This window comes from Nothoprocta perdicaria, unplaced genomic scaffold (genome assembly GCF_003342845.1).
Source record: "Nothoprocta perdicaria isolate Ctin4 unplaced genomic scaffold, notPer1 scaffold_43, whole genome shotgun sequence".
Classification (NCBI taxonomy): domain Eukaryota; kingdom Metazoa; phylum Chordata; class Aves; order Tinamiformes; family Tinamidae; genus Nothoprocta; species Nothoprocta perdicaria.
Window position 1 is genome coordinate 3,759,026 of NW_020455677.1, and position 24,454 is coordinate 3,783,479.

Here is a 24,454-nt window from a genome sequence, read left to right on the forward strand (position 1 = left end):
CGGCAGTAGCTTGGCACCCTTCCTGCTGGACTACCGGCCTGGCCTTTGGGCTGCGCAGAGCTAGCTGCATGCCAGGGTGCATCTAAAGAAGTTAGTCAGCCAGGGGCAGCCTAAGATGCAGCTCTTCAGCACATCAGCTGCACTGAAATAACAGTCCCTGCTTATGCTGTTTGTCCACTAGTAAATGCAGTGCAGCTTGCACACCAGTGAAAGGGGGCTGCTTTATTTTGCATTAGCTTTGTAGGCGTTTTTGTGTTTTTAGGGCTTAATAAGTTAGAGAGCTTAGCGAAARTAGATGATATAGTATAGCATAGGGCATAGAGCTTAGGGCATGGCGCTCGGAAGATCTCGCGATGTCACGGGAGTTAGGAGCATAATTAATTTATGCAGTTTACTGATAACCCCATGCCATACAAGGCGAAAAGTAGAAATTAGTCTCCCGATTGGGCAGTAGGTGAGTTTCCGCATTCAGCTGGRGTATATAGGCAGACTGAACTGCGCAATAATBGCCMTTTTGCCGCATCCCCCATAGTGATAACTGTGCTCCAGGGCCCTGGGGTGAGGACAACCCCAGGTCAGTCCAGCTAGCGAACAAGGCTTGCCGACCCCCGTCGGCAACAAGCTTCTGGCCTTACTTTCTGAGATCCAGCCACTCGCTGCCTAACCTTTTATAATTGACTTCAGTGGTCTGCTTCTGACCTATTTTCTGTATTCTCTCTTAAATTCAGGTTGGCCTCCCTGACTAATTACCAGCTGCCTAAATCTAAGCAGCCTCTGCCTATTCGAAGGATTTCATTCCACTTGTTTAAAGTATGCAACTCATAAGCCAGCCCTTTCACCCTTTGAAAACTACACAGCTCAGTTTCTCCTACTGAGAAACTGAGGCAAGCTCCCCRACTGCCCTTTTTTTGAGGTGGAAGAAAGTTGTTTTTGAAGAGACGAGTGTGAGCAGCAAGGGGGATAGGCCAGAACACTCTTCAGAAACATGTTGTGAACTGCCCTGGCTATTCCAGCAGCTGGGAAGCAGCACCTAGCACCCTCACAGGCTGATGTGAAAACAGGCAGCTTCCATGTCAAGTGCATGTGCAGCCAGGCCAATTCTAGCACTATATGTATGATTACTAGCACTCTGCACAGTTGCTTGGGGAAAAAACCCCAAATCTTCACGTATACGCTCAACAAGCAAAACTGGTTGCCTTGTAAGGGACAGAGCATGGGCCAGTGCTTCACGTAAAACAATCCTGACTTCTGCTGTTTGCTTCAAGTAGTAATTTTCCCTGCACCTGTTCGTTCGTTCTTCCTTTCTTTCCTTCCCATCTGGCTGCGGTGCTGCTATTTAACAGGGATTGCCTTAGGCCAGCTGAACAGGCACTGCAGACGCGCTCACTTTCTAACCCATCCCGGAACTTGCTGTAAGCACAAGGGCTGAGCAGCTGGCAGGGCCGCGCTCTGCTCACAGCTGGCTAAGCCACAGCACGGGCTACACGGCAGCTTGGCCCTCTGTTAAAGCGTGCGACAGGAATCGCATCTCTTTATATGTATCTATATATTTATATGTGGATAAGGACGTAAAGGCCAGGTTCTTAGTGGCCAGAGCTGACAGTAACACGCTCATAAAGCTGTTTAATGCAATATTAAAGATTAAAAGATTAAAAATATTAAATTCTGCTGACTGCTGGAAGGTTAAYAATATAAATGCAAATATAGTGGGGTAATCTACTGTACTTGCTTCTTTTAGAAAAAAAAAAAAAGGTTCCATTTGCTCGCTGAGTGTTCTCCTCATATTCCTGGCCTGTGATTTTTTTTTGTGTGCTTACTTTTTCAAAAGATCCATTTTGGTCAATTAAAAAAAAAAAACCAAACTAAGAACTTCAGTGAGTTTCCTTCAAAAACTTCATAAATGAGCATAATCGCTTGCCCTCCCACTTTCTAACATGCCTTAAATTCATGGTTGTTTAATCCATAGTGTCTTAAAGATTTCACTACCTGCCTTTAATCTGTTGTGGCTGCACATGCACGCTAAGTGCAAGTTTCTTACCGTGCTGTCCAGAGTGCAGGTGTTGCGAAGCACGTGCTGAGGAAAGGGGGAGGTTTTGCAGGGTGACATTTGTACCTAGCAGTTGTTTTCCTGAGTTTGTGTTGTAAAGTCATAGAAWGCAGCACTGGCTTTGATCTGCCCCGCAAAGGTTTACATAAAGAAAACACACCATTAAATGAGCAGTGATAACCCCAGCAAAGTGGAACAAACTTCTACCTCTGCTTAAAAGAACCCAGGATATTTCCCTGTCTCCTCCTCTAGGGCAATTTCTTTTGCAGCCCAACTTTCACAGCTGGTAATACATCTAAAAGCAGAACAGTAAGGACAGCCTCTGACTGCATTAGGAGCAGCAAGGCAGTGCACAAGGGTGTAGTCCAGTCTCAAAAGACTAACAGCTGGAGGCAAGAGTCTCACAGAGAGGCCGTGAGGTATCCAGGCTAATATTTACAATCCCATTAGCTAAATCACACGGTACTCAGGTCATTTGTGTTAAGTCAACGGTACAAAGTGGGAGCAGCTGCTTTGTTTTCACTTTAATTATATGAAAACACCTTAGACAAAAGGTTGTTTCAAAGTCACTTTTTATTCAGTAGCTACAGTTACTATAGATACTATACTACACATGGGTGCATGTGTGTATGCTTATGTGGAGGTATACAGAACATGAACAGAGGCAGGGATTTTAAGAATCTTGTAGTAAAATAATGCAATCAAACAAGAAAACTTTACTATCTCCAAAATTCAGTTTTTTTCAAAGAAGAATGGGGTAGGGGGTGTCTGGAGATTATACCTCTGCCTTCTGCAACTAAATCTTATCAATCTACGCCCAGAAAAATAAATAAATAAATAAATAAATAAATAAATAAATAAATAAATAAATGTGTCACAGTGTGTCTAGTAAGATCTAAATGACTCCGTTCTGCTTCAGTGACACAGGCAGGGTAGTGCTCTAAGGTGCCACGTGAYGGTGTACATTACAAGCACAACATCAACTTGAAATTGTCAGCCTAAAAAGTTACCTTTTTTGAGTATTTCACATGGAAACGTGCTTTACTAAAGATCATTTTGAAAGTCTCCTTCCCCTGCACCTTTTCTGAGGACTACCAGCCACACAAATCCGACTCCTGAGATGCCACAGCACTTTTGCCAACACTTAGCAAAGCGCCGCATTGATTTGACCGCACTCCAACTGCCGTTTCACTCATGTGAAATGACATCCCATCACGTCTGTGCAGCACCACGAGCGTTAACAGCAAACGGTTCCACCTTCTAGGTGACTTCAGGGTACTTTTTAAAAGCTCTACCATAATTAGGTAGTGTTTTGTAAAGTGCTTTGAGAGAAGGGGCATGTGTGTGCACATGTGTATGTACACATGCACACGTGCAAGTGTAGCAAAGGAACCCATTTCCTGCTTCTTGGCTAGAACCCTTACATGGCCCTTATGGATCGGGGGCTGAGGTAACAAGACAGGCATGCACAGTCCTTCAAGCCCTTTGAACATCACCCAAGGTGGCCTCATTGAAAACAGCACAATTAAATCCCACAAAGATTATTTTTAAAATTAAGAATTAGATAGCAATCTGGAGACATTTCCAAATCATGCTCCAACTCTGACAACTGTACTAAGCCGAAACATGTCCTGTACAGGRTGCCAGTGGAAAGGTTTTTGTAATGTAACCTAAATGTAGGGATTACTTTGCTTGCRTTCTTGTAAGGACATATATTTTTTACATCTTTACTCTTGCCTCGGGTAGGTATGCAGAACTACACCTACACCAGTAAGGACTGCACACTGAGGAGGTCTGCTTAGGCTCTTTTGCATAGTCCCAAAAGACAAATTACATATAAAAAGTTACTTCTCTTTAAAGATGAGTGTAGTGAAGATCAATCAATCATGAGAATACCAACTTTTAGYAACATATTTTATATGTCTAACAAAAGTGCTTTATTTTTCACTTCCATCTTGAAGCATTATTCAATGACTATAATTTTATTTTCAAAGCAATATTCTCTTCCTATTAAGTTTAAARTAAAAATGGTTGTATGCTAAGAAAAAGAATGCATTTTACATCTTTTTTTGAAATGTAGATAAGTCCAATAGTCTGAATATCCCCTGTATGAAATATATTTTTCAAAATACAAACGTGGAAAATAAAGTTTTTCTGAGACATCTGTTTTTAACCTTGGTTTTGTTGTCTGTGTGTAAAGCAACAGTGTGGGTTCCTCGCTTTATGAAAAACGAAGGCTGAAGTGGCGTTCTGATTTTAGCCATTAACAGACCAATTGGAACTCCTGATGATGACTTTCCTATCCTGCTCGCTCTGTATGATTTTGAAGTGTCAGTAAATTATTGTGAAAGATAAGGTGGACAAACTGAAATATGATTTTCTGATCAGGCAGACGCAAGGAATGGTACTATGAATGGTACTACGAATTAATATCTCAACCACGATGTGAAGAAATGACTCCCTGGTCATTTTTCAGTTCTTCAGCGTGGGAAAAGATTTTAGCATCAATATAGCAAAAAAAATTGCTGGCCTCAAGTGCTCTTTTTTCCCCAAAGTGATATGAGAAGCGCTGCTATACACATCAGCTCCGGCAGGGCAGGGAACAGGTGGCTCACAGAGTGGCACGGGCACTTCCAAGCATGCCCGGCGCCCACCTTCCTGCCCGCCTGCAGCCTCCTCCTCTGCTTCACGCCAGGGTCAGCTGAAGCCTTCTCTGTGAATAAAACCGTCACTTCATGGAAGTGGCTTTCCGAATGAAGCGCTCTCTGGATGGCACTACACTCAGACCCTAGATTTGACAGAGCATCTGCTAAATCCTGATCAAGCAGAGATACAGACCCGTTCAGGATAGGGTGCTGCTGGAATGGCCTGTTTTGAATGGCCTGGGGTACATTGGTATTTTTATATCCAGTGTTATATGCTGTAACTCAGGGACCCAGGACGCTGATAATCACATGCAAGATACTCTTCCCAAACCAGCCGTTCTCGTTCCTCCTAAGCTCAAGTGTCAAGCGCCTCTCCTGTCATTGCTCTAGTGAAAGAATCTGCCAGGAGTTTCTCTGGTCGCCTGGCTTCAAGGAGGAGACTGGGAACAGTCCCCGCAGCTTCGAAGAACAGAAGTGTCTACTAACATTTAATATCCTTACATTTTAACATCCTAACTGAAGAGGTGCCTGTGTCTCCTTGAGACAAGAGATGAAGACTTTCAATATATGAGGCCACATTGCACTGACTCCGTTTTTGGATGATATTCAGGAATCTCCATCAACAACAGACTGGTGCCATCAGACACCTTCCTCAGAAGAACATGAGAGAAACATCTTGTGAAACTGAGAACAAGTGTTTTCAGAGGGGAAAAAAAATCTTTTATACTCTATATATTCCCTAATTACAGACTTTGGTGGTTATATTTGGTTTATGCCAATAAAAATAACAGACTAGTATGGACAGTGAACTTACAAAAACAGAATCTGCCAAGCCTGCTTCACATTTCTTACTACGGAACCATGGAGCTAATCCTCGTCAGCTCTTCCTTTGAAGCCAGGAGGTAAGTTCTTAGTACAAGGCTGTGATTTGTACTACAAATCACACTAAATCCATTTTAAATGCATTCCTGGTTAGTGCTTTCATGGAAGATAAAGGGGACCAAAACACTAGGAAACCATCTTTTCTTCCCTATCTGTAAGCAAAAAATAGGCAAGATTAAAGGGAGTCATCTTCTTCATTTCACATTTCCCCTACCTGTATACCTTCCTCCTATCAAACTCTTTGAATGATAGCTTTGAATGATAGTATTTCATTATAGTTACAGACATGCTCACAAATCTATAAGAAAAACTATTAAAATGGAGGTTAAAAGAAAATCTGCATTTTACTTCCAGTAAACATGGAAAATGGATGCTTATACTGACATATTAAGTATAGTTTAGCACGACCCTGTAGAAATAATTTATCAGTAAAGCCCTAAATATCTTTATATTTTCACAGCAATTTTTATATAGYATGCATATCCAGAAGATAAATGTGTATATTTACAATAAAGGTATAGATGCTAACCTGCCAAGGCCGATCCCAATCGAGAGGAATAGGAAATGCTCCAAACCAGGCCCCTAGAACGCTGCACACTGTCGTAATCTGGAGGTTGTTATCCCAGATGGACATGGCTCTGCAAGGACAGTATGTGACAGGATTTCAACAGCAGCACAAGTCACTCTTGGAGAACGTCTGATCTACTCTTTCTAGCAAGTGAGCCTACAAACAAAGGTATTTGATAAAAAAGATGCAGGTTTCTCCTAACAGATATGAAGAARTAGTTCTCACTTTTGAACTCAAAGCACATTTCTCATGTACATATTGTCCTCGCTGCTTTATGAAAGAGACTTGGAGAGAGAAAAAAAAACAGGTCCCTTTCCACTTGTGTCATCTGAAAGGCCCAAGCACAGAGAAACAGGTCATCTCTGCAGCACTCTTAATTCCTGACAAATACAGGGTTAGACATGAAACTTCGCAGTTATTCATGTTCAAAATGCTGCCACTTATTAACAGCTCTGCTAACAATATGGTCAACATTAAGCACAAATTCAAGACAGAGGCACGCACTCAAACTATCCCTTACAGGTGCTCACTGATCTCTTTAGATGAAGGCATCATGTAAGTTTTCTAAAACAGATTTTATTTTTGCCAAAATGAGTTTGCTTTTTCATGTGATAACATCTCTATGTGTTAGTTTTTGAAATCAGCCTGAGGAATACTTTTGTAAGCCAAGTAAATGCCGACAGATGCCACTTATGTTCCAGGTAGGATTCCATTTGGTGCTGCAATGCCCTGAAAATTTTTTCTGTGTTGAGCTCAACCCAAGCAAGGACTTGCAGCTTGATCCTGCCCCCCAGGCTGTGAGGGCAAATCGCTTATGCTGAGCCCTAAGCTGTACTTAGCCCTGCAGCTGAATGAGCTTCCCTCACTTTTGCTGCTCCTAAGTGGCCAACCTGCTCCAGCCTCGCTCTCTTGCTCCCACACTCCCACTGCCTGTGGTCGTGCCCTTGCCCCAGGCCAACAGCTCATGTTGAGGCCACTCCTGTGAAATGATCCCTGCCAAAAGCCACTGCTGCCCCAGGATTACATGAAGGGGGATTCATTCTGGGAATAATTATCTTTTCTTCAAAAAAGGAGGAAGAAAGAACCTAAGAATCTCTTCAGAATGATGCTGCTCACTGAACATGTGACCGTTGTATTGTCCCCTATCAGTTACTGTGTCATTCAGAGCAGGTTCCATAGCATCCTTAATCAAAAGTAGCCTTAGGCGCCTTACCAAGTTCCAGGTATGGACCAGATGAGGCAAGAGCTTCTTGCTACCAGAAACTGCAAGCAGCATCAACATTAGGAATTACGGTTTGGTAGCCAAACTAGAGAGAAAATTATACACTGCAAGCAGTTTTGAGAAAAGGTATCTTGGAACAACTGATGCCCCATGGCTATGGCAGATGCATAGATGCTTTAGCTCTATTTAGGCTAAAGAAATTGGCAGTATTTGGAGCTTCCTGCACCGTTTTAAATGCCTCTTTGCAGAGCTCTTAAATATTTTTATTAGTCATGGCTAACAACAGCATGTAGACCAACACACTTTCTCAATTTATTTCTATCTACATTCAAAGGTTAGATGAAGTTCATCCCACGGAGAGCCTCAGAGAGAGGAAGGCTTACTTTATCTAGCTGACAAAACAGAACTAATAGGATGCTTTCTATGGGATTTAACACAAAACTAAGCAAATTCTCTTACGGGATTTGCATGCCACAAAAAGCTTATAATCACAGAAGATACTTTTTTCCCTCCTTTAAAATCAGAGTAGGGGAATTTTCAGGCAGTTGTAATGGCTGGAGAGGCCGTTACGAACCCTGCGCTAACGAGCCCTGCTCTAACGAACAGAACTCCACGGGCGGCATGCAAAAGGAGGCGGCAGCATCAGGCAGCTCCAGCAACGCAGCACAGCGCCAAGGACGCTGCCTAGAAATACAAACCCAGCCCATGGGGAACTCGGCCACCGGGATCAGATTCCAAGACGGAAGGGCTGACCAGGCTGATTTTCACAAAATACTCATAAGGGAGAAGATGAAGGAAACCAAAGCAAAGCATGTTGTAATGCCACAACAGGTGACAGCTTTGAGGCTTTCTCGCTCGGGGCATCCTTGAGAGCTTTGGTTTCCTATTAGTGGTTCTATATGGTTCATATACAGCACTGCAGTTCCCCCTATAGAAACACCTTATAATAAAATACACAAACCATCACAGCAACTCACAAATGTTAAACCATGATATGGTCTTATGAGCCTAGCACTGGAGTACTAACATCTTCCTTATGTTATTGATGTAAGGAAACAGGAGCTATATACAAAATGTATATAATGCATATTTTAGCTACAGTCACAGCTTTCCTATACCACACATTCATGAGATTTTTTTTCCCCTTAAGATGTTCACTGTAAAAACTATTTTAAGACTGGATTCTCCTATTGAGCTTTGGTGCTGTTTGGCTGAGCAAGTTAAAAGATACTGCAGGCATCACAAGGGGGAAAAACCCAAACCAATGACTGCGTAAAAAAGGTACAAGCACAACTGCAAAGTACTCTAGGGTGCAGATATGTTGTTATTAATTTGATGACTACAACGCCTTGAAATTTAAAATAAAAATTCACTATGTAAATATTTCAAAACAAATTTTTATTACTGAAAATACCGAAGAGTAAAAGCAGTCTGCGTATTGCAGCTCTTCAACAACTTGACCTGTCACAGAAGGCCTCCAGGTCAAAGTTTCAAGTTCAGCTAGAGTGGCTGAAGGATGAATTTACTGCACACTGAAAAACTCTGCAAGAGCAATCACGGTGCAGACTGCATCACTGCAGGTATTGATGACTCCAGTCCTCAGTTCACGGCCTTGTACCTCCAGCCATTTCCCAAGTTGTGAACAATTGGCTCCCTGCTTAATCGTGCCTGAAGCACTTATTTTGCATCACTGCTCTAGCAAGTGATTCTCAAGCTTTCAGGGGCCACGAGCACTGCAGAACTTAGTACCAGCTAAGAAACAAGAAAGTATAGCAAATGTTCAGCAGACAGCAAAACATCATGCAGAGACAGGAGACCTGGGGTTTGAGCCCCTGGGTTTTTCCCCTCCAAATGGGAAAGGTAAGAGATCTGGATCCAAGTTTGTCACCTCTTGGATGATGAGCAAGCCTTGCTTTAGACCAGAGAAGAAAGGCATTTTTAGGAGTAGGATACTAGAGGGACAGCAAACTCCAAAGCTCACAGATGCTGGTTAGGTTGCACGGCTGCCTTATCTGGTTAGGCTACACACTTACTGCTGCCCCTTGGATCCAAAAGCAAAAGGACAGCACTGGCACGGCACAGTGCCCAAGCCAAGAAGGAAGTCATCGGYAGCTTAAACAGCAACAGTTTGAGCTGCTAATTCATCCCCTTCACAGCATTAACAGTGCCAACAATGGCTGCCTGAACAAGGCCTTGTGTGTCCTCCAGCACGAGGCCAGCGTCTCTACACGTGAGTGGTAACACCTATTTGCTTATTCCTCTCTGCACGCAACATCATCCACCAGGGCATTAGCAGTTATTTGATAACCTATTACAAAAATCCCGCATATATATATATATTATACATATATATACATATACATATAGAGTGGTAACACCTATTTGCTTATTCCTCTCTGCACGCAACATCATCCACCAGGGCATTAGCAGTTATTTGATAACCTATTACAAAAATCCCGCATATATATATATATTATACATATATATACATATACATATATACATATACATATATACATATACATATATACATATACATATATGTGCAAAATATATATATATATTATATATATGTGCAAATGTTTTCTAAAGCAAATCTAGTGATGTTTAAGATTATCGAGCACAGGTAACACAAAAGCCTTTTACAGCCCATAATCAGTATTTTAATCTGTTAAATAACGCAATAGCTCAAGTGCTATTTTAAATAATGCTTGCAGTAAGAGATCAGTTAACACTTCACTATTACTAAGACAGCCCTTGGGTAGATAAGATCCAAAATTCTGCACTATGGCAGCATTGAACTACGAAGCAGCCCAGCACTTCAGTGATGTGTGCCCTTGCAAATGCCATTTCCAAGCCTAGAAAAGCACGCAGTACACAAGGAATGAAATAGGAGAAACGAAAAGAAATGAAACCTGCCCTAAAGTCACAGTGTTGTACTATTTCTTGAGGAGCTCCAAACACTGTATATTGCCTACTCAGGCCTGACGGTTTGTTGGTGACATCTAGTAATTGCTCTCATGCTAGAAATTTCAACACAATTATCCCAACTAGCGGCTTGAATCGAACAGCCCCAGAAGAAGCCCCAGAAGAAGCAAGGCGATGCTAAGGGCTTTTGCACACAATGCTCTTTTAGCTGACAATTACTGAAGAGCTACTCAAAGAGCAGGCTCCTACCCCCATTAGTACCAGCAACGATTTTGATAGCTTTTATTTCCCATTATCTGCTCACAGAGGCGCACAACTACCTGGGATCAGAGTCATGACGCTGGCCGCAACACTGGATGTCAGAACACGGTGTGTCCAGAAACAGCTGGACAGAACCTACCTATTCCCCAGTGCAGGACTGGGCAGTGGAGCAGGAGGGAAGGTGAGGCTCTGTTTACATCCTACCTAAAACAGGAGAATTGTTACAGAGAATACAGGAGCTCACTTTTTCCTCACACATCCCACATGTACATAGACTGTAAAAACTAAGGTAAGAACTAGTTGTTTGGAATCCTTTAAATAAAAGTACTTGAAAAAAAAATCTGGTCTATCAAATCAATGTTTCCAATTCAGAAGTGCACTCAATTTGAAAGCACAAAGCATGTGCAATTTTCTGTCTGAGCTGCAACTAGCTTTTGTGCAATTGTTTCACTTATTCAAAAATAAACCCAAAAAGCTTCAATATCACCAAACTCTTATAAGGCAGATAAAAAGCCTGCAGTGCCACAGAACACACATTATCATGWGACTAATCTCTCTTCTAGAGCAAAGGGACCTTAAAGATTGACCTTGGAATAATGTGAACTGATTTTACCAGCAGCTTTTAAAAACTACAAATGAAGACAGGGGCATCTGTAAAGAAAAAGCACTTTGGGGGAACATCCTCAAAAGACTTATGCAAAACTGCCTCAGCTGCACCTTAGTCACAATGTTGGAACAGATTCTATATARTAAGGCACTGCAATGCAACTCTCGGGAGAGTCTTGGGAGAAGATCTTATGCACATCAGTATTTCCATYCTAGACTACCTTAAAAACATTAGAATTTTTTCAAAATGATAGAGAGCAAGAGCTGGATAATATTATATTTCACCTTTTTCTACTTTTTATATACTAGATTTCTTCTTCTGCTTTTCTTAGGAACAAAAACACACCTTGATCTTGCCTGTGCACCTTGATGAAGACTGCATGGGCAAATAAGTAATAAAAATAAACTCCGATCTGATACTTAAACCTAAGCTTGTCCTGATTTTTTTTTTTAACGAAGTCCTTTTTTGCTCCAAGCTATGCTCTCAGTCAGACTTTCCAACTTGCAGCCCCTGTGCAATTCAGCTCACCGAACTCTTCCTCCCAAGCAAACAGGCTCCCTGATCTTACCCTTCGTGGTGGAGTGCGGGGACACAACCTGGCAATAAGCCTTGCCTACACTCAGCTCATGCCCGACTCCAACTCATTTACACACCCAAATGAAAAACTACAGAATCATTTTTAAAAAAAGCAGTTTACTACACTGCATAAAGAACTCCTACAGAATTTATTTCTAGTTTGCCTTCATACAGAGGCTAGTCTATGTAAACACCATTATATTAAATAAACTCTTTATTCAGATAATATTGCATGGCTCACTAGGAAGTAAGTGGTATATGCAAGTTGTCATTGAATCAAAGAACTCCTGTTGCCTATGCAATAATTATGCAGAAATAATATTGAGGAAGGAAATAAACTGACATATACTAAAAATCTAACCTGACACAAAGGAAGACTGCAGTAAAACATAGGTTACTTAAATGCATCTATTATTTCCACGTGCAAAATTCCAGACACGACTAAAAGAATCACTAATAATTTGTTCTGGSTGAATGACTCCATATTGTTCATAAATTCTTACAAATTGTCATTTCAATTACTCTGCTCAACGAAAATAAAATCTTAGTATAACTGACTTGAGTCAGGATTGAAGATATTTTTCAGTAAGCTGAAAACTAATATACTACAAAAGACAATACATTAAACTATTGCAAAAAAAAAACCCACTGCTGGCTTTGAACATCCAAGTTTAAATCAAAAGCAACTCCTTATGTCAGCGGAGTTATACAACTTTAATTTTTGTTGAAATTAGAGTTCACATTTAGGACACAATACAAAGGCATTAATACCACCACGTTATTAGAACCACAAGCATATAGGGTTTTTTTCTCCCCCAATTTTTCACAGTTCCAGTCTGTACACTAGAAATAAAAAAGCCACTTTTCCAATTCAGTATTGTCTTCAAGATAGCTAAGAGTTTTCTTTGCCAGGAAAAAAGAAAATCACAATCCCTTAATTATGAACATGAAARTAAGTTATAATCCAGGATGTTTTATTTGCTTTACAAGAAACTCCATGATATATTGTTTATGACAAGCCCAGTCCATCTATTTCTTCCATGGATAAGAACAGAGAAAAATTAAAATGGAACTTACCCATTTTTACTAAATACCCGTATCCATGCTTGAATGTTTGGTCCCAGCACACACAAGCATTGTAAAGTAGTAAAGGTAGAWAGGAGAACTGCAAACAAAAATGTCTCAGTCACTGACCTACAAAGAAGGAATGCAACAAAATTAACTCAAGTAGAAATGCTACATTTCTAAGAGTTTCAAGAATTAAGAAAAAGACTCTAAGTCAACCTTAAAGCATGCATTCTTTCTAAAATTTATGTAAGGAAAAGAGGGGTTTTTTTTAATTCTTACTGTGTAGAAGAGAAAAGAAAGATGGACAGAATTCTAATATCGATTCCTTATCCCAACAAAATCTGAAATGCAGCAGCTTACTTTAACTGTCCAATACCTGTAACATTTTAACAAACACAGGAATATCTTACACGGAAGGTTATTTTCTAGTTTAAGTAGATTTGGATATTTACTCTATTACTCCATTAATATTTCTAGTTTGACTTAATAGAAGTAACCATGAAACCAARCTACATGTCGTATGACTATTTTGAAATATATCACCTTTCTCAAAAATCAGTTAGGAGAGACGTCAAACAGACTTCTTTTTTTAAAAAAATCACCCCCGTAGATTAAAATACTAATAAGAGGGTGAAAGATACAGGACAGGTACATTCTAGAGTCTTAATAGAAAAATGACTAGAGTGAAACTCAGAAAATGTTTGTAACAATATACCTGACATACAAGTGTCAAGTATGTCTACACCTGCACATCTCCAACTAGGTAACACTACAAGAAAACTTCTTTTCACTTCTGTGAAAAACTGCCTYTCCTCCTCCCCCAGCCAGGAGGTTAGCATTTAATTCCCAAATATTAAGTACTTATCCCAATATCTGCAAGAAYTGCCCCTTAAAACATTTAGGGAAAGAAAGGCTCTTCCAACTTACTCTATGAGAGGTGCTCCATAAAGAACAACAATCGCATGAAACAGTATACAAGACATGAGAAAGTACATACAGCATTTTAGAAATCTGGATATCTAAAAAAAGAGCAACAAAATATTAGAATAACACTTCAAAATAAAAAAGAACAATGAGCTGCGTATATAGTCAATATCCTATCAGTACCACTTTATTCTGTCTACTTCCTTACATAATTTCAACTACTGCACACTATGATGTGTGCGTTTCCTGTTTCCCTGTGCGTTTCCCAACAACTTTCTCCATGGTTTGTAATTAAAAACATTGATTAAAAACATGGTTACAATCTGATCTAAAAATCTTCTCATTATCATATTATTATAAWCCATGCATACAAAAAGTAATTGAAAACAACAAGATAAACAGAAAGTCTTGCACGTATTTGTTTTACGTTTCAGCATTATATCCATATGTTTAAAAAGCAGCTTCGTAGAATACGCAAAACTATTTATAAAGTATATTTTTATATATATATATAAGATACTCAGAATCAAATGCAATACTTACAACTACATGAAATAAAACACACTGTATTTTTAAACTGTCTTCCTCAAGTCTAAATCTACCTGAGAAATGTCTGTCTATGACTTTTTAAAGCTACAAAATGCACTAGTTTTCCATGACTTAAACAAGAGTTTCTGGATATCCAGTACGCTATATAGAAACACAGCCACTTGGTATTCACCAATAAAAGCTCATGGTTTCTACTTGTACTCTCCCTTGGGATGAAATCTCACCTAAAACCTGAGGTCTGCTTTGCTGTATTGTGTGGGGTTTTTTTAAAGCACATGGTTGATGTCCATGCTTATTGTAGACAGTGATTCCGTATATCTCATGTTCCCCCGTCAGTCAGCAAGACTAGATAGCAGCTTTACAGGCAAAGCTGTTGCTGTCAGGGATGGAGGCTTCATTTGCATAACTTTTTAATCATCACTTAAGAGTGTTAAGCTTTGCCTGATTCAACAAAACTGCCCAGCTCACTGCTGACTGCACGTGGGTCCCATCACTCCTGGAGCAGTCCGGRGCTGCTCCAGATCTGCTCTGTTCACGAGTGCATTACTGGAACTCCCGCCTTTATTGTAACTATAATAATCCYGGGCTTAAAGCCTTCTCTGGGCAGATTTAGCTGCTCAAGAAAATGCAAGCATTTCAGTGCTATTTCTCATCATCTTTTAAATTTGGTTTGTGTTAAACAGATGCGACTTAAATCTTAGCGAGTTGTTTTCTGTTTGAGCACCAACAGCTTTTTAAAAAGTGTTTTTCTTCTTTCAGCTATTAGTAACTTCTGACCACTCAGRACAAAAGCATCACTTCAACACAGGCGGCTTCAGACTCCTGAAGCGACACCTGCACCACTCAGATTTGCCCAGTTTTTGGCAGCACATAAGCTGCTGAAGGATCAAGGACCGAGACTGCAAGCCACAGTGCATGACATGGAGAAGGAAAGGCATGGAATCGCTCACTGGTACACATGGACTAGATGATACACTTGGACTAGAAGACCTCTGAGGTCCCTTCCAAYCTTAAGCATTCTATGATTACCCATGGGTAGAAAARAAATGCAGGGACACCGTTGGGGACCTTCCTTCCCAGCTCACTCACGGAAAACAAGGTTTCACCACCAAAGAACCTGTCGTTTTTTCTTTTACATTTGCTTATCCCCGTAAGAGAGCCCAGCTCTGCCCCGCCGSGCACGGCGAACCCTACCTTATGGGCGAGGGAGCCTCTGCGCGGGGGCGGGCTCGGCCCGAGGGCCGCGTTCAGCACCACGCTGAGGGCGCTGACGGACACGGAGCAGGCGCAGAGCCAGGTRAGCGGCGTGCCCAGCACGGAGAAGCCGTCGAGGAAGAAGCGCGGCGCGGTGGCCGCCAGCAGCACGGAGCAGCCGCGGAGCAGGTTGGCGGCGCACAGCCTCCGCACGCCCGCCTCGCTCATGGCGCTCCCGCCGCGCCGCCCCCGCGCGCCGCGGCCGCCCCGCAACGGCCGCAACGGTCGCCCGGCGGGCGCGTCACTTCCGGCGAGGGGCGCGGCCGGAAGTGGCGGTTTGTTGTGGCTGGGGGAGCCGCCATGGTGTGCGAGAAGTGTGAGTGGGGTCGGGAGCAGTTGGGAGCGGGCTGTCCTGGGATGGGGATGTGCTGGGATCCGAGCGTCTCGGGATGTCCCCTGGCATGTCCCGGCGGCGGGGGCCCTGGGGTGGGAGGTGGCTGCGGGCCCGCGGCCGGTGCCGCTTTGGGCCCGGCTCAGCGCGGCGCTCGGCGCGTGTCTCCCCGCAGGCGAGAGGAAGCTGGGCACGGTGATCACGCCCGACACGTGGAAGGACGGCGCGAGGAACACCACAGGTAGCCCGCGGCCCCGCTCGCGCCGTGGCGCCGCTCGCCGCGGCCGCCGGAGCCGCTTGCGCGCCCGCCAGGCCCAGCCCCGGCCGCAGCCGCTCTGGTGCCTCTGCTGCCGCTGAGCAGCCGCGGCGAGCTTAGTCCTGCGCCTTAGTTTAGTCCAGCGGGGAGTTATTTCCGTGAGCTTTTTAGTGCTAAATTTGCCTGGGATACTGCTCCCCCCCACCCCGGCCCCGCCTGGGAGTGGAGTGATGATGCCCAAACAGAACCTAAGGAGTTCTCCTGTTCTGTGCTTTAATCCCATGTGTTATGTGCTTACCTGATTTACCTCCCTCTCTGGCCGCATTTACAGCTATGCCAAACTTGCAAACTAAGCTTTTCCCAAGCACGATTGAAACAGGGAAACCAACTTCTTTCTTTTTGTAGAAAGCGGTGGCCGAAAGCTGAATGAAAACAAGGCTTTGACTTCAAAGAAGGCAAGGTTAGTAGTTAATCCTGTTTTTATTTGGTGGTTTCCTGTGCAATTAGGCAGCTATGCAAACCGTGTCCAAAACATACATTTGAAATAAAGTTCTCTGAAGGTGCGTCAGCATGTTATTAGTGAATAGTTAGTAAAAACATGTTTTTTACATATTTCACAGATGCTTTTATGTTGAACCAAATACATTCATAGAATCATAGAATTGTTAAGGTTGGAACGTATCTCTAGTCCAATCCCCTGCAAAGGCAGGGTCGCCTAGAACATATATTATTGTAGTTCTCACAAAAACTGAATGTTAAGTTTGTTATTCACATTAGAAGAAAAGCTGGAAGAAATTAGCTTTCATGCCAAGACCACCTCTACATGCTCTTTGGCAATGTTTAGTGCCCAGCAGCTATTTTATTATCTTTTGCCAGATTTAGTTCATTTTTTGCTGGGGGGGCAAGTCTCTAATGGGAGGTGCTTGATTGGCAGTAGTGTAGTATCTCAATCAAAAGACATAYTGTGTTTTTATAATGCAGGAGACCTCTTATAGTGGGTGAATAGACTAAGATGCAACCTATTTGAAACAATCTTTGTCCCCTTCTAAATCATAGTTTCCCCTCGCATTTCTGTTTGTGGTTTCTGAGTTAGACTTCTTAAAATGAGGTAGTGGAAACACTTTATTTCATGGTGTATAAACAGAGCGTGCTTCCTTTCTCCTTATTTTTAGGTTCGATCCTTATGGGAAGAACAAATTTGCAATATGTCGGATTTGTAAGAGTTCTGTCCATCAGCCAGGGTCTCACTACTGTCAAGGATGTGCCTATAAAAAAGGTGAGATTGCTTGAGGATTGGTTTGAAACTGGTGAGCAAGCAGCTTTTGTTTAACCTTACCAAGAACAGGCTAAGGTGAGATTTAATTGTTAYCTTCAGCCACTAATGGGAGGATTTAGAGCAGTTGGAACCAGACTTTTCTGAGGTGTCAGTTATCAATAAAATAAGAGGCAGTGTCAGGGGGTTGGCAACCTGCTGTAGCACTGATGTGCTTTTTTGTCTTTGCTGTATGCTCATTTGAAATAATATCTTGTTTTTCTTAAGTCTTGTTGGTTTGGGTGAGCTTCAGGACTTCTGCTTTGTCTGCTYATGTATCTGTTGGTGTAGAAACTTACTTCTTCATAACAGTCAGAACTTTAACTACTTTATGTTCTAGTTCTGACCATCAAAGACTGTGGTTGTGACCTGTTYCTTGAAACAGGCATGGCTTGTGACTCAGCGACTTAGTGCTTCAACTGTTGTGTGTCTCTGAAATCTAGACTCTTCAACCTTTCCAGAGTGAATTAATCCTGTTTATACCTGTGGTAAACAGCCTATGGGMTGGACTTTGCACTGCAGACTAAATCATGTGGCATATTCCCTGCTGTTACACTTCCTAGTAGCATCTTAGCTGTGTGTCTAGTAACGTGATGTCTGTATGTGAAAGCACTTGACTTGGGGCAAGGCAACCAGAGTAGCTATCACTTGGTGTTCTTACATTTGCTGATGTGTGGTCTTGTAAAATGACATATTGCCCTAGCAGGCAAGAGTTTGACATCTTTCTGTTTTAGATGGAAGACAAGAAATATTTAGACCACCAGAAGAAAGCTAACAACAATCAAATAAAAACAAACAAAAAAGCCCAATTTGTATACTTTTCCGTGCTCTATATGTTCTGCTTACTGCTCTTTGGTCTTAGGTTAAAGTCTCCTAGGACATCAATGGTCATCTCTGTTTCAGTTCACATGTATTCTCGATATCTACTTTACCTCTCTTCTACTTCTCTGTAAAGAGCTTAATTAAATGAGTCTGTATTCCCAACTTTCTCAATTGCCTGATATTTCCCACCCGTTAGTCTTTCATTTAGCAGTCATCTTATGTGGATGAGTAAATTTGCTTAGCTTCGTTGCTTTCTGTCCATCTTGACTCTCAGTTTCACTACCAGACTTGCAAAGTTGCATGACATGACATTTTTACCTCTCTACCAGATAGGAGTCTTTCTTGACTCTTGAGTATTTCAGTAAAATAGGAGACCTCAGGCATTCTTATGTGCTCTCAAAGTAGAGCTTTATTTTTTTTAAGTGGAAATACATAGACATTTGTTGCAAATACTAATTTGTATTAGAAGACATATTGCTACTTTTGAATTTGCAGTATCTGTGAGAAAGTATACAGTTTTTTAATGGGCTCTCATTGATAATTATTTTTGGAAAAAGGTCTTTACAAAAACATAACTATGCTATAAAGAAAACCTACTGATGTAAGTAACTTTTGCACTTCTTGTGTGGTTATAGGCATCTGCTCAATGTGTGGCAAGAAAGTCTTGGACACGAAGAACTACAAGCAAACCTCTGTCTAATTATATTGATGGATCTTTTCATGAACTTCTGCAACTTTGTACAGTAACTTCTCACCCAAGCCATTTGTGAAATTTGCTTTCTAGAAGATACTACATCTTGGAATGCAAGTTGAAGAAAATATGATGGTTTGGCAAGAAATGTGTATGATACAGGAATTTTGTTTTAGCRCTGACATTAACACTGAAACATAATGGTTTGTAGCAACTGAGGAAGTTCCAAATGAGTGAGAAGGGTTCTTATTGAATAGACTGAAACTGTACAATCCTCAGAAATCAGATCCTTGAACTTAAAGGCTTTTGTGTTGCTATATCTTGAGTCTTCTATTTGCCTGATAGCACTATTTTATGGATCTGTAAAATAAGAGTTTACCACCTTCCAAAAGTAGTATCTTCATTTAGTTCTGTGCTTGTATGTATTTATTTTCATCCCAAACTGTTGTGTCCTTCACTTGGATGTACTATTCTTTATGTTTCAGTACAATTGTCCTTTATGAGATTTATTCCCGTGTACAGTAGGGTAGATTAAATCACAAACTGTTTGCCTATGAAAGTCTAATGTTTTACTCTATCAGTTCTTACTTTTGCAATAGGACTGATGAGCTGTTGTCGGCCTCTAAAGAGGTTTTGCACACAACATCTGGTGGCTTAAGGCAATAAAATGAGTAGCAATTTCTAATGCCAGGTCTCAGTCTCGTCACTTCCTGAGTTAGTCAGCCCTTTAAGTGCTGAGTTTGAAATTGGTCCTTGAATAAGTATGTGTAAAATTGGAAAAATCAAAAGGCCCTCTTTTCTCTTCATCAGTGGTTTGAGATAGGACTTTAAATTGGTATGTTTTAMCATGTGGGTCTGATCGTGGCTCTGCATTTCTTTTGTGCCTTGGWTAATATCTATATAAGAAAGCAAATACTGTTATAAAGAGTAGTGTTTGCTCTGCATAGGGATTCTTTATAGCACTTCAAAGTAACAAAGAATGTTACTGTGATACAGAGTAGGATTTTAACTAAAACCTGTCTAAGTGCTTACTCTTCTAAGGAATCTTYGATGCTTTTGCAGCCTTCTCAACGAGAATGAAAAACTTGTCAATGAGTTTCCTGTCATTCTTAGCTATTCATTCTTGAGCATTTGACATACATTTTGCTGACATTCTACAATTGCTAAAATGTAAATTTTTTGGAACATTTTATATCTACTAAAAGCTTTGTCTGGGTGAAATAAGCAGAGTTCCCACTGAAAGAAAGGGGAATTGCCATTTTTTTCCTGTCAGTAAGGATGCCAAAGTCTGGAAGTCTAGAATTGGAAACTCCTCTGGCTTTTTACCATTGATGGTTAAGAAAAGAGCTGTAATCCATACAGTTTTAAAAGGGATGCAGTAACCTGAAAAGTTACATATCACCCAATGGTTGTGAAAAGAAATATTTATGATCGTATGGAATTGTTGCTGTGGAGGGCAGTGATCTGCAGTATCTGACAGCAGCCGTGGGACACAGCCGTGGTTAGAGGGGAGCATGTTCTGGAAGAAATCCTTCCTGCTCTCATGCTGGGAAAAACAGCTTGTGCAGAGGCAAGAGGTGCTTGTCTGAAGTTGAACTGCATGCTGGTTTGATGCTTGAACTGGCTTTGAATGAAGTTTTATACTGCAGTTTATTTAAGAGCAACATATGTGTAAGTAGTGTGAACCTCTCCGTAATTATTTTGTGAATACAGCTTTTCTCTGTATTCGGTTATTATGCAGCTGCTTTTGCACATTAGAATATATCTCAGATAAAAAGGAAGGAAAAATGTTTTTGCTTTTGACTTTGCYTTAATGATATGAGTAGCATGAGTTTATTTTGGTTCTGTCTGAAGATCTCAAATATTTCAGTCTCATGAGAGAGTTGGTGTAAAATTGGTTGATGTAACAGTCAACTTCCATAAAAACCCCTCTTCCTCAGAGGGTCTTGGAGACCCATTGCTTTAGATTTAGAGCAGATGCCCTCTCCGGCACCTCAGAGCTGCACCAGAGTTCATGGAGATCTTGGTAAGCATGTACTTAGAGCTAACATTTAATCTTATATATTGCTGTACTGTAATTCAGTAGTTATAAAAGCATTTTATGTTGATATTAAGAATTTCTGATTAGTGCATGCTATCATTCCAGAGACATTACGTAATGAAAAGCAAACAGAAAAAGTTTGTAGTGGAACGTTGCCATTTTTATTTAATGTATTCTTCCTAGTACATTAATATTCCCAGATGATCAGATTGTCCTCTAGATCACAAATTACATAAGAGATTTGTGCTGCCAAGCTTAGCTGAATTAGAATTCTTTTAGTGCTGCAGAGTTCCTGTACTGTCCGTGCTCTGAAGGAGTTCTGGCTAGAACAGTTACTGAGCCAAATACAGGCAACACTTGGTACAGACTGATGGAGAGARAAGGGGTAACCTGTGATGCAAAGAGTGTTACTGTTCACGTAGCCAGTGCCCACGGGCTCAGCAGTCGAATGGAAATGTAACAGGCCCCACTGGAGTGTCCATTGGCTCCAGGTATTCCCATATTTTTCCCATCCTTTCCCGGTGTTGCTGTGATTTACCCCATTCATGCTGCTACATAAACTAGAGAAAGAACCATCCAGGATAGTATTTTGAAAATGCCCTGCCAAGGCACTATGACTTATTTTCATTTTTTACTTGTAGAAACTTTTCATTTTTCCCACCCTCTTAGGCTTAATCATTGTTGGAAGGATGGCAAGAAAATCTTTATGCCTTATCCAAGGGTATCACTGACCTCCTCTTTGCACTGTCTTTTTCATGAAAATGGCCCAGACTTGCACAAATGTTTCAACACAATTGAGACACASAGCTTTAAGACTATTAACCTGTTATCTGACTGTAAGCCACCTTTCTATTTGTTCTGGTGTCAGGAGCACATCTGCACGCAGCCTCAGAACAGAAAGGGCACCTGCCTTCCCTTTCTCTCCCAGCTGAGCATCACTGCTGCCGGAGACRCTTAGGCCAGTCTCACTGTTGCATTCCTGGGATTCCTGGGGCAAGAATGAACAGTGCATTTGTGTTATCTGTAATCATGAGAGGTAGGTACAAAAATGCAAAGAAAGAAAATAATAGTTTTGAGTTAAACAGCTGCATGGAGCAATGCAAAGWACCATCTCGCTGTATTTTCTCAGCACATAAAAGGGCATGGGTATTTGTTGCTCTTTGAAAGACAATAATCCAAGAGRAGGAATGAGTAGCAGGGCTAGGGACAGTAACAAGAAAGGCAAACTTAAGGTTTCTGATGGATATGATCAAACAAAAGGCTTTCATGTAATACATGTAAATGTGATGTGAGAAGATTTGTATCTCCAAGCTTTCTGTGCTAAGGGTTCAAAATATGATATTGAAATTAAGTGCATAACCATTCTGAATTTGTTTGAATATAGTTTTCTAGTGCCACAGCCATGTGCAGCTGGCAGTATATTAAGTTAGTGTCAGAACAAGTGTGCTTATTGTTTACACCAAGAAGCTTAGTTCTCAGTGCTTCAGTGTGAGGGCAGCGCCTCTAGTTAGTAGGGTGAGCTTGTGGTTTCATGTTTCTTTTCATTGTGTGGTGGATCTTCCCACACAGGCTTCTGTTTTGTCATGTTACCCGCTAGTTCCTGCCCCTCTGACCTGCACTTACCTGGGTAAGTTGCTTTTTAACCTGCGTTGGTGAATTAATATGATTTTAAAAACAAACAGCATCAGAGAGGGGAGTTACCAGAGCCGGTACAGAAATAAAGCAGCCCAAAAAAAAGGAACTGGTGCAACCCCAGGCCTCTGGGCAGAGCAGGAGCGTGGGAGCCCGGGACTAGCAGTAGCGCAGGTGGATCTTTATGTGAAACCCTCCTAAATCAGATCTGCCTCTGCTGGTGGAGTAGCCTAGAGTGGGAGCTTTGGCTTTTTGCATTCTCTATGGTGAAGCTGCATTTGAGAGAGGACCTCTACACTGAAAATAAGATTCTGAAGGTAAGAACAAGTCATTATTTTTCTGGATTGAAAAAATATATGAAAAACATATATGTGTTGTAAAGATGGGCTCATTTCTCTGATTTGCTCTGGAGGCTGGAGAATCCACGAGTGGCTTTTAAGATGCTGGAGATCTGGAAAACGGGCACATAGCTGTGATATGGCAGTGAGGAATACTATTTTTGCTACCCCTGTCAGCAGAACTGGATGGGCAATCTGATTAGCATGCCAGTCTGATTGGCATGGTGATARCCCTTAAAAATAGCAGAGCTGAATGTTTCTTCGAGCATTATAAATCTGTCTAGTAGTGAAGAGCAGTTACTTTTGAGCTGTTTCTCCTAGGCTTGTGCTGTTACAAAAGAAGTTATCTGAAATTCATCAGAAGCTGATGTCTCACTGCCTTGCACTAGTGGGCTAAAAGGTAGTTTGCTTAGAAGGCCAGACWTACACAAGCTCATCACATCTGGCTAACAACAGCAGAGAACAAGTTCTCTTTGGGTAAGGAWTACTTTTCCCTGGAAGGAATACTTGCTTTTCCCTGCTTAAGGCAACAGGAGCAGATGTATTAAAGGGAGCTGGAAGAATTTGTTTGAAATCTYGCCAAGAAATTGAGGGACAGGCTGAGAGGAGCAGTCTTCCTTTGGGCTTTGCTGGTAAAGATGATTTACTTGCAAAGTTCTTGAGGACACTTCAAAAATGCTGTTATTTTTTTTTTTTGTCTTGCTGCATATAACTCGTTTGCAGTGAATAGCGAGCAGATTATTCAGGTACCACTGAAACGATGGCCAAAAAAAATCCTAAGTAAGCAGATATTCCTAAGTAAGCAGACATTTCCAGATTGGCTTTCTTGTGGTAGAACAGCTCTGAAAACTACTGCTTCTCTCCTCTTTCTGATTCTCTTTGCAACGAAAGGTGCAACTCCACAATATCAGCAATTCATTCAGGRTGGTTTTCAGAAGTAAAACACTTGGAGTAAATGCACTTCTATGCTTGTCTGCCAAGAGGCATTGCAAAMACAAATGCTTAGATTTTTTTCCTCATGGTTATGATGATTAAATATTAGTGTTAACCATTTCAGCTCMCATACAAAGGCACAAAGCTTGCTGTTGCTGTTTTTTACTGGCTCATGGGTCTCTTAGGCATCTTAAACACATCATTGTTAGACCATTTATCAGGAAATTATTCCTCACCATTACTTTTCTGTGACTGATTTTTCTGTTGGAAAAATGTTAAGGTCACAGATTGTTGTAGACGTTTGCTCCTCTAGTACTTTTTACTCTTGTTTGGTAACACTGAGCGTTACTGCTGAGACTGCATGTGGAGAAAGGCGCTCACTGCTCTCGGGGAGCTGGCATCCAGCCCTGTTCCATGGCCGTTTGTTATTAATTGCTAATTGGAATAAGCAAAACCATTAGTCTGCTGTCTGGAATATCTCTCTTTTTGTGGAAGGTTATTGAAAAAAGAGATGGCGTGCAATTTCAGTGATAATTTACTTTTATAACTTTCACAGTCTTTTTTCGG

At 41.3% G+C, this 24,454-nt stretch overlaps 2 protein-coding genes across 4 annotated transcripts in view; one reads left to right on the forward strand and one right to left on the reverse strand.

Annotated features, from left to right (window-relative positions):
• PIGF (phosphatidylinositol glycan anchor biosynthesis class F) overlaps window positions 1-15,699 on the reverse strand; it is a 37,317-nt gene extending 21,618 nt beyond the window's left edge. For 2 of the 3 annotated variants that reach the window (XM_026046254.1, XM_026046252.1), the window contains exons 1-4: window positions 15,472-15,699; window positions 13,732-13,823; window positions 12,814-12,930; window positions 6,104-6,212 (exon numbers count right to left, since the gene is read on the reverse strand). In XM_026046254.1, coding sequence (XP_025902039.1) covers window positions 6,104-6,212; window positions 12,814-12,930; window positions 13,732-13,823; window positions 15,472-15,699 — 546 coding nt within the window. Of the gene's footprint in view, window positions 1-4,344; window positions 5,727-6,103; window positions 6,213-12,813; window positions 12,931-13,731; window positions 13,824-15,471 lie in introns of those variants that run through there. The other variant, XM_026046253.1, reaches the window with a different exon arrangement.
• A 114-nt stretch (window positions 15,700-15,813) lies between these two features.
• CRIPT (CXXC repeat containing interactor of PDZ3 domain) lies at window positions 15,814-19,467 on the forward strand. Its single transcript, XM_026046298.1, has 5 exons — window positions 15,814-15,847; window positions 16,038-16,103; window positions 16,524-16,578; window positions 17,291-17,394; window positions 18,888-19,467. The coding sequence occupies exons 1-5, from the start codon at window positions 15,832-15,834 to the stop codon at window positions 18,950-18,952; spliced, it is 306 nt and encodes a 101-aa protein (XP_025902083.1). The 5' UTR covers window positions 15,814-15,831; the 3' UTR covers window positions 18,953-19,467.
• The last annotated feature ends 4,987 nt before the right edge of the window (window positions 19,468-24,454 follow it).